Source organism: Cheilinus undulatus, linkage group 15, assembly GCF_018320785.1.
Source record: "Cheilinus undulatus linkage group 15, ASM1832078v1, whole genome shotgun sequence".
In the NCBI taxonomy this organism is placed as follows: Eukaryota; Metazoa; Chordata; class Actinopteri; order Labriformes; family Labridae; genus Cheilinus; species Cheilinus undulatus.
In genome coordinates this window covers 28,688,376-28,700,622 of record NC_054879.1, presented here as the reverse complement: position 1 = coordinate 28,700,622, position 12,247 = coordinate 28,688,376, and the positions used below count along the sequence as shown (strand labels likewise).

The following is a 12,247-nucleotide window of genomic DNA, read 5'->3' as shown; positions in this document are numbered from 1 at the left end:
TGTTAAAAAATAAGTCCACACCTTCAGGATGTAGTAAGGGGTGGATGTGGTGAATAAGCATGGCCTAGGCCCTAGGGTACTGTTCAGGTGGGTAGCAGGGTTGCCATGACCCCTGGTCATGCTGTGGATGTCCCAAGGGTCCAAAAGCCATAGGTAGTCTCCAGGTGTATTACCAGGTGTGAAAAAGCCCCCTGGACATAAGAGATGCCATCGAGCTTGACCTCGGCTGCCGAGCAACTCACTGTTTCTATATGTGTTGAAGCACATCGGACCCTGTGATCAATCCTTACTGCCCTACATGCCCAAGACTTATGCACATGACTGTATATGTGAATATTTTGATTCTGCCTGGTTAAGGACACTACTAACTACCCATATACCTAGGTTTTCAGCCAAGTAAAGTGGCCTTGGGGTTTAGTTATTCTTTTAGTTTAAACTGATTGAGAGACTGTAATTCTACTGATTGATATAACCTCTTCCTGTGTCTGCCTCCTTCAGGTGTTCTTCGCCTCTGTGCGATCCGGAGGCTCTAGCCAGGTCTACTTCATGACTCTGGGCCGAAGCAACCTGCTCAGCTGGTAGAGGTCGGCACCTTGTCCTCTTCCTCCTCCTTCTCCTCATCCTCTTCATTGTCCTCCACCCTCGCTAACACTGGATCTCAGAACCCACCGTTGATGTCTTGTCAGCAGTCAGACAACCAAAAGAGAACATAAACCAACCACTGACCAGCCCTTTAAAGCAGCCAACAACAATGGCTTCATCACTTCTCTGGAGCTCCGAGGCCGCCTGCAGCACAGCGACTACCGGTCATGACATGCAGTCGTTGCCTACTGAAAAGCCTGAAGTGACCCATGGGTACAAAATGAAATCACTAATATATTAAAGAAAGAAGAAGAAATGTGAATTTAAGACAGAAAAGGGGGCAAACAACTCTGTCTTCCCCCTTTCCTCTGTTTTCTTAGTTCTTGTCTTATCATGATGAGATGCATTTTGTACCGCTGCATCTTCTCCATGCTGCTTGGCTGGTCAGTAAGCTTGAGGTCTAGTACTGCTACCACAATATTACTACTTCTACTACTGCTACTACCTTCTGCAGGTCTGCCTCTTGTCAGAAAGTTACCCACTGTCCCACCCTCTGCCCTTTATAATGAGTGTTTTAAGGGGCTGGTGGGCTGGGAGTCTGTTGTATCAATGCTACACTAGTGTGTTTAAATGTACGTCTGTTTGGTCCGTTTACTGCTGACAGGCTGGTTAGAGGTCGAGGCTGTCAGCTGAGGATGAAATGTTGAAACCCCAGAGAGCCGTCACAGTTAGAGGCAGGTGTTAGGGGCTTATTTTTGAGGTTGTACTGTAAGTCTGATAGATGGGACTCGACAGAAAGGTGTGTGCGTGTCGTTTAAGTATTGTGTTGTTCAGACAGGTGCTTTAAAATGGAGGATGATCGAGGGAGAGAGATGTTGAAGCTGATGGCTTTCAGAATAGTATTTTTTGAATTATTGCTATTATTATTCCTTAAAGATAAGTGTAACTATGTGGAGTAAAACATGTCTTTTACCTTGTTTTTTAAGATTTACGCACATCCACTCACAGTTTGCTTGCTTTTACTGTGAACCCACAGATGTGTGAGGTGAAGTGGGTGCAGTCCATAAAATAAGATAAAATAAAGGTGTCTATGTACAATAAAGTTTCATTTAATCTTCCAGACCTTGTCATGTTTTCCCCCTCATTCATGAAACATGACGTCTTTAAGTCGTGAAACTTGAACTGCTGTGAATAGTTGAGAAATTAAAAGAAACCAATATGCTAATGAAGTGATGAACTAGAAAAGAAAGTTCAGTATGTTTGAGTGCGAGTGAAGATGGAGAGTTCAGTGTCATCGACGTATTGGAGTTTCGTTGCAGAGAGGTAAACATATGGTCAGCAGAGGAGTTTTTTCTGGAAGTTTCAGGTTTTCTATCTTCCATTTCATTCTTTTAACTTGCTTCATTTCTTCATTTGTACCATTCGTATGAATGAAATGCACTCAGTGTCAAGAATGTAGAAAGACTTATTACTGTGTGGTGGTCCAAGGCATGAGATGATGTTTTTTTTTTTTTCTTTTTGCTTTGTATCTTGTCACAAGTGATCAATTCTAGATGTTCAATTTCTAGTTCGGACAATTCCACAGCTGCAGCAGCGGAGCCTCTCAACAGGTGTAGATATTTGTGATAGGGAGGGCAATATTCAGTCTTTGATTTGCAGCCTTTTCCACAGCTGTGAGAATATGAGTGGGAGAAAAATCTCTGTGCACGTCAGAGCTGAGGAGGGTTTTATTGTCATCCTGGGAGTTGTACTGGCACATGCTAGGAACTCTTTACTATCAAATGAGGACATAAACCTGGTCAATTCAACACTTGTACTCTGAGGTTTTACAGTGCTGTGTCACAAAACAGGCAACGTGGAGCAGGACTCAGCCGTCTAGAGGAAAGACTGGAAATAGAAGACCACATTTGTTTCTCAAGGGAGGTCTTTTGACTCTCTGCTCTGCTGTTAAAGTTGTCTGTATATGTGAGAGACTGAGCAGCAAACTGCAGCATCGATGTCCTCCAGGATGTCTGCCAAGCTGGATTTTCCTGTTTTCACAGCAAATGTGACCGATTACATATTGTCGACTGGAAAATGGGTATGGCAAAGAAGAGTCTGATTTTCGATCTGGGTGGCAGAAATGTTAACCTTGGCTGTGTTTTCCCCTGACGACAACAGTTCAACACATGTGAAAAGGTTACTGCCAGTCACTCGGTAACAAACTATAACCTCCCCTCTTACAGACAAGCTGTTTGGACCCCAATGCCGTGTCGTCTGAGGTCTGTGTGTGCAGTAGTACCCAGTGTGTTTCTCTTATTGCATCAAGGCCTTGATGAGTGGCTGTATGGACTTCATGAAAAATTTGTGGTTATTATTGATATTCTTAATGGGCTTAAAAGGACGAGATATAAGTCTGTATCTGATGAGAAAAAGCAGTCGCTTATCGGCTCACATTGGAAAAAGTGCCAAGAGGGCAGCATATAAAAGTGTAAACCTATTGTTATGAAAACCACTACTTGGAAATCCTTTTAAAAAAAATCACTTGAAGCATTGTGTATTTTTAAGTTTTAGAGCTAGTCGAGAAGCTTAACAATAGTTTCTGTTGTTTCTGTAAGTCTATGTACACGTAAATATGCGACTGCGGTGGTTTAATATTATTATGCTCACCTTAGGTGGAGAAATGTTTACAGAGACAATGTTTTGTTACACTAATGTGCATCACAGTATTTATGTTTAATGCATATGCGTCTTTAATTCTTTGTTTTTGCTTTTTGAGCCCGGTTTTTATTGGATATTTTCATTTTATCTGTCATCTCCCCCTACCCCATTAATAACGTACTTACAAAACAATAAAGAACACACGTGCTGTTCATTTCAGGTATTCACATCGCGCTGCTTCGACGTGGAAACATTGCAGTAACGTTTCCTGCAGGCTTGGACGTGAGGCAACGTGTTTTTCCTCTGCTGTTTCTGCCATGCTACTCTAACTTATGTCCTCTCTGTGTATGACGGGAAGTCGTGTATTTCCTGAAGGTTTCTTTTCTTTGAATAAACTTTAAAAGTAATTTTAAAGAAGAATGTGTCATCCTGTCTCTTAACAACCCTCTGCTGCTGTTCCTTTCCCAGACACACATGCAAACATGTTGAAGAGACGTGTTGTGACACACGTTGGGTAACTAAAACACTTTAACACGTCAAGTTGCACATTTGGGTCCATTACAACAGTTCTTATTAAATGACGGCAACTTTAGACTTCCATAGAAACAACACTTGAGGATTGTTTGTTTTAATACAAACCCACTGTCTAAACTTTGACAGCATAGATTACTTAACATAAACTGAAGAGTCACATCACAGAAATGTTAGTCATTCACATAAAAAGTGGTGAAGTAGGTTTAAGTATCACACACTTCAATACTTCTCTTTTCAGCAGTCTCAGAGGATATCTTATGTAAGATGCCATATACTTATAAAGATGCATCTGATTGGCTCTAAGGATGTACAAAATTGTCAGCATGATATAGGCAACTATGAGCATTTTAGCAGATATTAACAACCCATATCTCAGCTGTAAATATCAGTCATTTTTGGGGTGATAGTATGTAGTGATATACTAGTGATAGATGGGATGAGCCAGTTTGTTGGGTTCAGGTAAGACCAACCAACCTACATTGGCATAAGTCTTTTTCTTTGTTCATCCTAATTGCTTAAATTTCATATGTACTGAAGTATTAGCTTTAAAGTAGTGCTGAACATTTGTGAAAATAATCATATTAAGATTTTTTTTCCCAATATTGCGATTTAACATTATTTTTAGGTTCCTCACCTTATGTTTTGTTCAACAAACACAAGCAATAAATCATTCTATATCACAGTATTAGATGAATTTAACTTGGTATGAAAGATTTGAATGTAATACCTAATTGGGATTTTGGCTTATATAGCAAATCTGATATCAATTTCTATACTGAAGGGTATGATAATTTTTGTTCTAATTTTGATTGAGAAAATAATATACATGAACAGGAAAAGTAGGATTTTTGTAAAATATTCTAAAAAAGACACTTGAATGTATGCATAATGTGTAGAGCAAAAAATCTCTGCAGCAAAAAAAAAAAAAAAGTGTGTTTCAAACTGGTATTTTGACACCTTTCAGGTTAATGAAATACTGCAATGTCTGCAATTTGAAAACTGCAGCAGGCCATATTGCGATTTAATCTAATTTGTGATTAACTGCCCTGCCCTACTCTGAACTACAATCTTTATTCCATAAAAAGCTGGGTAAACTGTAAATACAAATAGAATGCAATGATTTGCAATTCTCATAAACTCATATTTCATTCACAATAGAACAGGAACAACATACCAGATGTTGAAAATAAAACTTTTTACCATTTAATGGAAAATGTTAGCATTTTTTTGAATTTGCTGTCAGCAACACATCTCAGTAAAGGAGGGGCATGGCAACAAAAAGCTGGGAAAGTAAGTGGTACTACCAAAACAGCTGGAGGAGCATTTTATAACTAGTTATGTCAATTGGCAATAGATCAGTGACATGACTGGGTATAAAAGGAGCATTTCAACTATCTGCAAAAAACTGCATTTAAAAATGGTGGAAAAATCTCCAAAAAATGTTCCTCAATGCAAAATTGTGAGGACTTTTGAATATCCCAGCGTCTGCAGTACATAATGTCATCAGAAGATTCAGAGAACCTGTGACAAGGCTGAAGGTCAGTGTTGGATGCTCCTGATCTTCAGGCCCTCAGGTGACACTACATTAAAAACAGGCATGATACTGTACTGGAAATCATTGGGTGGGCTCAGAAACACCTCCACTATCTCTGTTTCAACACTGATATGTTGTTTTTGTTCTTGTGAATAAAATACGGGTTTCTGAGATTTACAAATCAGTGCATTCCGTTTTATTTACATTTTACACAGAGCCCCAACTATGTTTGGCATTAGGGTTGTACATAAATATCAAAAGCAATATTGGTGAATGTGTAAATATCAGTATTTGACATTTAGTATTGTCAAAAATCCAATTTCTTACATCCTTAAGGGCACAGATCATCATCGTCATTATTAACATGTGCTGATCGATGACACCGAGTTATCAGTCATCACAGTGGATCACCTGTAGATAACTGTGGTTAATTTTCTGCAGAGAAGCAATGTATAGATAGATACTTTATTAATCCTGAGGACAGGAGAAATCTCTCTCATTTAACAAACTTCTACAAAGAAGTGACACCCTTATCAAATTTAAAGCATATATAATTTTGAAATTGAAAAGAATACTACAGCCAAAATTTAAATAGAGAAATTAAAAACAGATAAAAATCACTCAAATATTGCTGGTTGGAAACAAATGCATTAGCCTAAACCTCTGCAAGATGGATCCACCAGATGAAAACAAGGAATCCAGCCATTCCACTGGCTTGGCAAGATTAGTTTGGAGAAGTCTGTGTCTTAGCAAAATAAATGCATCATTTGCAAAATGCAACATTATAGATCAATACTATTACACAACATTTTCAGCCAAGCAGTGAGTCCCTCTGCACCTCATCTTTAACACTGACACATTTAACATTTCTATTGGTTGTTTGACTAAATATATTCATAGAGTGGTCAATACTATAGAAAGGGTTAATTTAGTGTAATTCTAACTGCAGATTTTTAGCTAAGAAACAATAGTAATTTTCAGTTTTATAGATACACACAACTTTTGTTGACATTTAAGACCCTTTTGAGTCCAGTTAGGCCAACAGTGTCAAACATTGACGTAAAATCATGGATTTGGTGGATGAAATATAAAGCCACTCTGTCAAACTGCTGAGTATCAGGATATCATACATGATGAAGCAGTCTGGAGATTCCCCAAAAGGTGCAACACCTTCTGCTTTCTCAATGACCTACATGTGTTTATGACTAGTATGTTCAGAGTCAGTCACATTTAACCTGTATTTCTGAAGTTACAAGGTCATTTTTGGATTGGTAAAATTCTTTCTAGCTAAAACAACAATAACACATTACTTCTAGCATTAATGAAAACCTGTTTTCTAACTGTCCATTCAAGTCTGAGTCTCAGACATTTGCTGAATTTACTTGAGTGTAAAATCATGTTGTCAACTTTGATTTTTGCAAATGTCTTTATAGAATTTCATCAATTTCATTAAAATGTGAAGCTATAGGAACACGCTACTAATGGATGATCACATCAACATCAAATCACTTCAACAAGGCATTGAACCTAATCTAAGGAGTTTCTAAGGCCGCTGCTTCTGTTAAGTGTCTGTTTTTGTTTTTTCCCCTACAAATTCTTTATGATCAGTAAATAGATATACAAAGTGCATTTTTGGATTTGTTTTCTCAGAGTGCAGAAGCAAAAGGAGGAACAAAATCAAAAGATAAAACACATGACAAACACCCAGACAGGATTACCTCATTACACCAAATCTACAGATGATCACACTGACATGTTTTTAATGAATAATGGAGAAAAGGTGGGATAGAAACCTTTCACATGACTGTGATGAGGGAAAACAGCTTTCATTGAGGGACAATAACCTCCACTTTTGACCTTTGACCAACAGTTACAACGTCATTATTGATTCAAAGCAGATGTTTGTGCCAAATTAACAGGAATTACCTCTTGGTGTTCCTGAGAAATCCTGTTAATAGGAATGGTAAACAAGACACTGCAATGAAAGAGCAGAGCCCAGGCTGATGGGTTTGTTCTGTAAGAGCCAATTCAAAACACCTGTTTGCATCATGAAGATTACATGTGTCATCTGCAAGAGTATGTCAATACTGGAAAATGCCCAGTCATGATCAATATGCCACTCATCTGAGTAATGCACATGAATGCACAACGGTGGATGCCCTGGTTTCTCAGGTGAGTCACATTAAAAAGAAAATACTGACTGCAGTGGAGCACAAAGAGCAAAATATTGGCACTTAGCTAACCTCCATTTTGTACACAGCAGAGAAACATAATTTTTTCAACAGATATTGTTATGCACGTAGTTAAAGAAGTTTATCCTATTCTGTATTCTAAAAATATATGTATGTTCACTACCAAAATCAAACAACTAGGGATGCACAATATTGGGTTTTTTCTAATATCTGATTTGCTGGTATTAAACAATTAATATTAGCCAATACCGATATTCAAATGTAGCTCATACCTAAAACTTCCGTCTTTAGAAATACACAATTTAAAGTTTGAGGATGGACAAATAAACAAATTTCAGTCCTCTTAATCTTTAAAAAGTAAAGAATGATGATGAATAAAAAAAAACACTGCCTATAAGCATTCACCCTTGGATGTTTTACTCTTCCATTGATTTTATAAATAAATCATGGTCAATATTTCTACAACCTAATGTCAATTTAATAAAACATGTAATGTAATGTAAAACAAGTGGATGCATAAATATCAACCCCTTTAAGTGACTGACCTAATTCAACAGAGGTCCAGCCAATAGGTGCTAGTCTCACAACTGGTAAAATGAGGATCACCTGAGTGCACCTGAGTGTTCTAAGATCCCATGCCAGACACCAAAAACTGCACATCACCACAAAACCGCCATCCCGACTGGTAGTGGCAGCATCATGTTGTGGGGATGCTTCTCAGCAGTCAGCCTGGGAAGGCCCGTAAAGGTAGAGGGTAAAATGAATGCGGCAAAATATAGGAAAATCCTGGAGGACACACTTATTCAGTCTGCAGGAGAACTACGACTTGGACGAGGATTTATTTCCAGTGAGACATTGACCTGAAGCACACAGTGAAAGCTGCTCCTTATCTCACTCATAAACAAACTAAAATAACTGAATTGAATATTTTGTCTCGTTTTGAGCCTGGTTTTGATCTATATATGGGTGGATCTAGCTGAAATCAAACTACAAGTGAGAGGCAAGATAGTTGATTCATTATTATAAAAGTATACAGGCCAATATCGGGAGGGTCATCACAGAAAGATTTTCGGAGTCCCTGTTCTCAATCATGAGACTATTTTGCTTCTACGTGAGCTTGTGTGGACAAAGATTCATATCTCACCCATGTTTGTAATTCAGACGTCTGAACTGTCATGTTGCTACATTCCATTTCCTTATATGGCTGTTGATGATTAATGTGTTAATCATCAAATTAGCCTTGGCAGAGCTACAATTAGCAGTAATTTTCTCTTACACTGTAAGGAGAAACAGTATTTACAACTGCTCCTTTGACCATGAGTCACAGCTGCAGCACACTTCTTTTAACTACTTTTGAACGGCTGTCCACAAGGAGATGAGTTTAGGCGTATCTGCAAAAGTTTTTTTTTATCGTATCTTCATTTCATTCACATGGAACCAGCGTTTGAGGAGACCAAAACCCCTTCTTTTTGAAACTGGGACCCAAAGTGAACAAAATCTGTATATGGCAACGCTTAGTCACCTTGTGTCCAACCAAGCGCATCTTTTCTAAAATGATTACATCACAGCTCATTCACCTGCATGAACAAGTTTAGTCAAACAACAATAAATGGCAAGTTACAGGATTGTGTTTGTGTGTTCTGATCCTCTACTACCACCATTAGCAACAAATGGTCATGGAGGACAGCATACGCCGCATGTTGTTAGATCCATAGCAGAGAAAGTTTTGGGTAAAAGAACAGTTTTAGGTGCGGTTACTTCACAACCTCATCTGTTTCTGGAGCATTTCTGTGGCAGCGTTACAGCGCCACTTACATACCTGGCATATAAACTACAGAGTTTTCAGTCGTTTTGAATGGTTTCACGCTTGCTGAATTTGCAGCATCAGGCGGTCAGGTTTACTGAAATCCAAAGCTATTTTGATCAAAAACATCTTAACAAGCCAAGTTACATGTTAACATAAGAGCCCTTCTTTGATATCACCTTCACAGTTCTTGCATCCATTGAACTTTTGGAGAGTTTCTGCTTGAATTTCTTTGCAGGATGTCAGGATATCCTCCCAGAGCTGCTGTATTCATGTGAACTGCCTCCGACCCTCATAGATATTTTGCTTGAGCATGCTCCAAAGGTTCTCAATAGGGCTGAGGTCAGGGAGGATGGGGGCCACAACATGAGTTTCTCTCTTTTTATGCCTATAGCAGCCAATAACACAGAGGTATTCTTTTCAGCATGAGATGGTGCATTGTCATGCATGCAGACAATTTTGCTCCGGATGGCACAGTTCTTCTTTTTGTACCATGGAAGAAAGTGGTCACTCAGAAACTCTATCTACTTTGCTGAGGTCATTTTCACACCATCAGGGACCCTAAAGGGGCCTACCAGCTCTCTCCCCATGATCCTGGCCCAAAACATGACTCCGCCACCTCCTTGCTGAAGTTGCAGCCTTATTGGGACATGCTGGCCATCCATCTACCATCCACTACTTCATCCATCTCAAGGGTTGCATGGCACTCATCAGTAAACAACACTGTTTGGAAATTAGTTTTCATGTATTTCTTAACCCACTGCAGCCGTTTCTGCTTGTGAGCATTGGTTAGGGATGGCTGAATAGTAGGTTTATGCACCACTTCAAGCCTCTGGAGAATCCTACACCTTGAGGTTTGTGGGACTCCAGAGGCACAAGCAGCTTCTAATACCTGTCTGCTGCTTTGTAATGGCATTTTAACAGCTGTTCTCTCAGTCCAAATAATTTGACTGGCAGAAACCTTCCTCATTATGCCTTTATCTGCACAAATCTGAATCAGTAAGATGATCATGCTTAAGTTTTCCTGAAATATCTAATGTTTTCATACCTTGTCCAGGGCATTGCACTATTTGACGCTTTTCTTTAGCAGAGAGATCCTTTTTCTTTCCCAAGCATAGAATAGGAGACATATAGGAGACACATATTCTTACAAAAAATGGTATAATATACAATTTAAAATCGTTTTAAAGTGTATTTGTTTTTTTTAATGACATCTGGCAACCCCCACTAAGTGTCTCATGACCCCCAAGGGGGTCCCGACTCCCAGGTTGAGAACCACTGCTGTTATTCAGCCAAAGTTTAAAGCTTTTTCAATAAAGTGGCTGACACATTATTCAGATCCTCATCCACTCCTCCACATCTTCCTAACGCAATACTAAACATTACCTGTCCTTGTCAATGTGCATGTGCACACGTACTGCACTGAAAAAAGGGAGTGGTACATTGTTCGATAAAGTATGGCTAACCTGTTTTTTAATGATCTATGCTACTCCTCCAGGGAAAGAATAACAATAGTTCTTCCTCAGGTTAAATGAATCAGGCAACAGCTTTTAAATTGGTCAGGATGACACCGCGTGATCGCCGACAGAGACGATGACAACATAAAGCATTAAAATCAAGCATATTGTTTTCATAAACCAAAAATCTACAATCATAGGAAGTTTAGAATAGTCCAGTTTTTTGCCAATGAAAGATTTTAGATAATGTATGTTCAAATATTTTTTTACCATCATGGTGATTTCATGGTGATTTAGGACGGTGTCTGACAATACAGATACAAAAATGCCTCACAGTTGAGGATCCTGCTCGTGGCTCTGCTCTCACTGTTGGAAGTATAAGAAACTGTACAACCAAAATTTACAACGTGCCAGAAATCCATTCAACCAGTTTGAAGCTGCTGGTAGGGCTGTAGTTGGGTCCTGGTCAGCCACTGTTTCCCCCCTTTGCACTGCACAACAAACAACACACTACTGACTTCCAAGTGAGTCTTGCAACTTAAAATTCACGTCTGAATTGGATGAAAATCGCACAGTGTACACCTGGTTTTAGAGACATAACGAGGGACTCAGAAAGGAAACTAAAAGAAGAGACTATGCTCCTTTGTATAGAAAGGAGCCAGTTGAGGTGGTTCAGACATCTGATTAGGATGCCTCCTGTGCACATGCAACCGGGAGAAGACCCCAGGGCAGACACAAAAATCACTGGAGGGATTATATATTCCATCTAGCCTGAGAATGCCCTAGAATCAAAGAGGAGGCATCAGAAAACTATTGCCGGGAATAGACATCTCTGGAGCAACTTGCCTAGCCTCCTGCAACTGTAACATACATAAATGCATACATGCATACATACATGCATGTATGCATGTATGCATACATGCATACATGCATGGATGGATGGACGGATGGACTGATGGTTGAATTTCAACTCACTTTGGGGAATATGATTATTTATTTAATTAATTAATACTATGACTTGTAAATCACAACAATAATAAAGAACGCATTTAATATATTTTAAATTGATTAGTCAAAAAAAAAAAAAAGAAAGAAATGCAAGTCTACCCAACGATACCACCAAAGACAGTGTCTTATGTCATGTTGCACCAACTTCAGCAATTATTCATTTTGCTGTGATAAAGAAAATAAAAAAATTTCAACATCCTCAGTTGGATTGTTTAGAGTTAAATGAGAGAAATGTACTTTTATTTCTTTAAATAAATTAAACAAATCAAACCTGGACTTTTTGGTGATTGATGTAATTAATTAATTGATTAATGAGTCGTCATTGTAGCTTAATGAACATAGTTAAATGATGTCTTGTGTATGTAGTTTTGGTGAGTTTGTACTTAAACTCAGATATGTCCAGCAGTGGCGTAACAGGCAGATGATTCCAGAGAGACAGCTACAACACATGTAAACATTTGTAAACTCACTCTTTCTCTCGATGAACCTGCCAAAC

At 38.7% G+C, this 12,247-nt stretch overlaps 1 protein-coding gene across 6 annotated transcripts in view; it reads left to right on the top strand.

Moving 5' to 3' along the window:
• The window catches only part of LOC121522281 (mitogen-activated protein kinase kinase kinase kinase 4-like), a 149,266-nt gene extending 145,637 nt beyond the window's left edge, over window positions 1-3,629 (top strand). For all 6 annotated transcript variants that reach the window (XM_041806472.1, XM_041806476.1, XM_041806475.1 and 3 more), the window contains one exon: window positions 499-3,629. In XM_041806472.1, the coding sequence (XP_041662406.1) occupies window positions 499-582 (84 nt within the window). In that variant the 3' untranslated portion in view covers window positions 583-3,629. The remainder of the gene's footprint in view (window positions 1-498) is intronic.
• The last annotated feature ends 8,618 nt before the right edge of the window (window positions 3,630-12,247 follow it).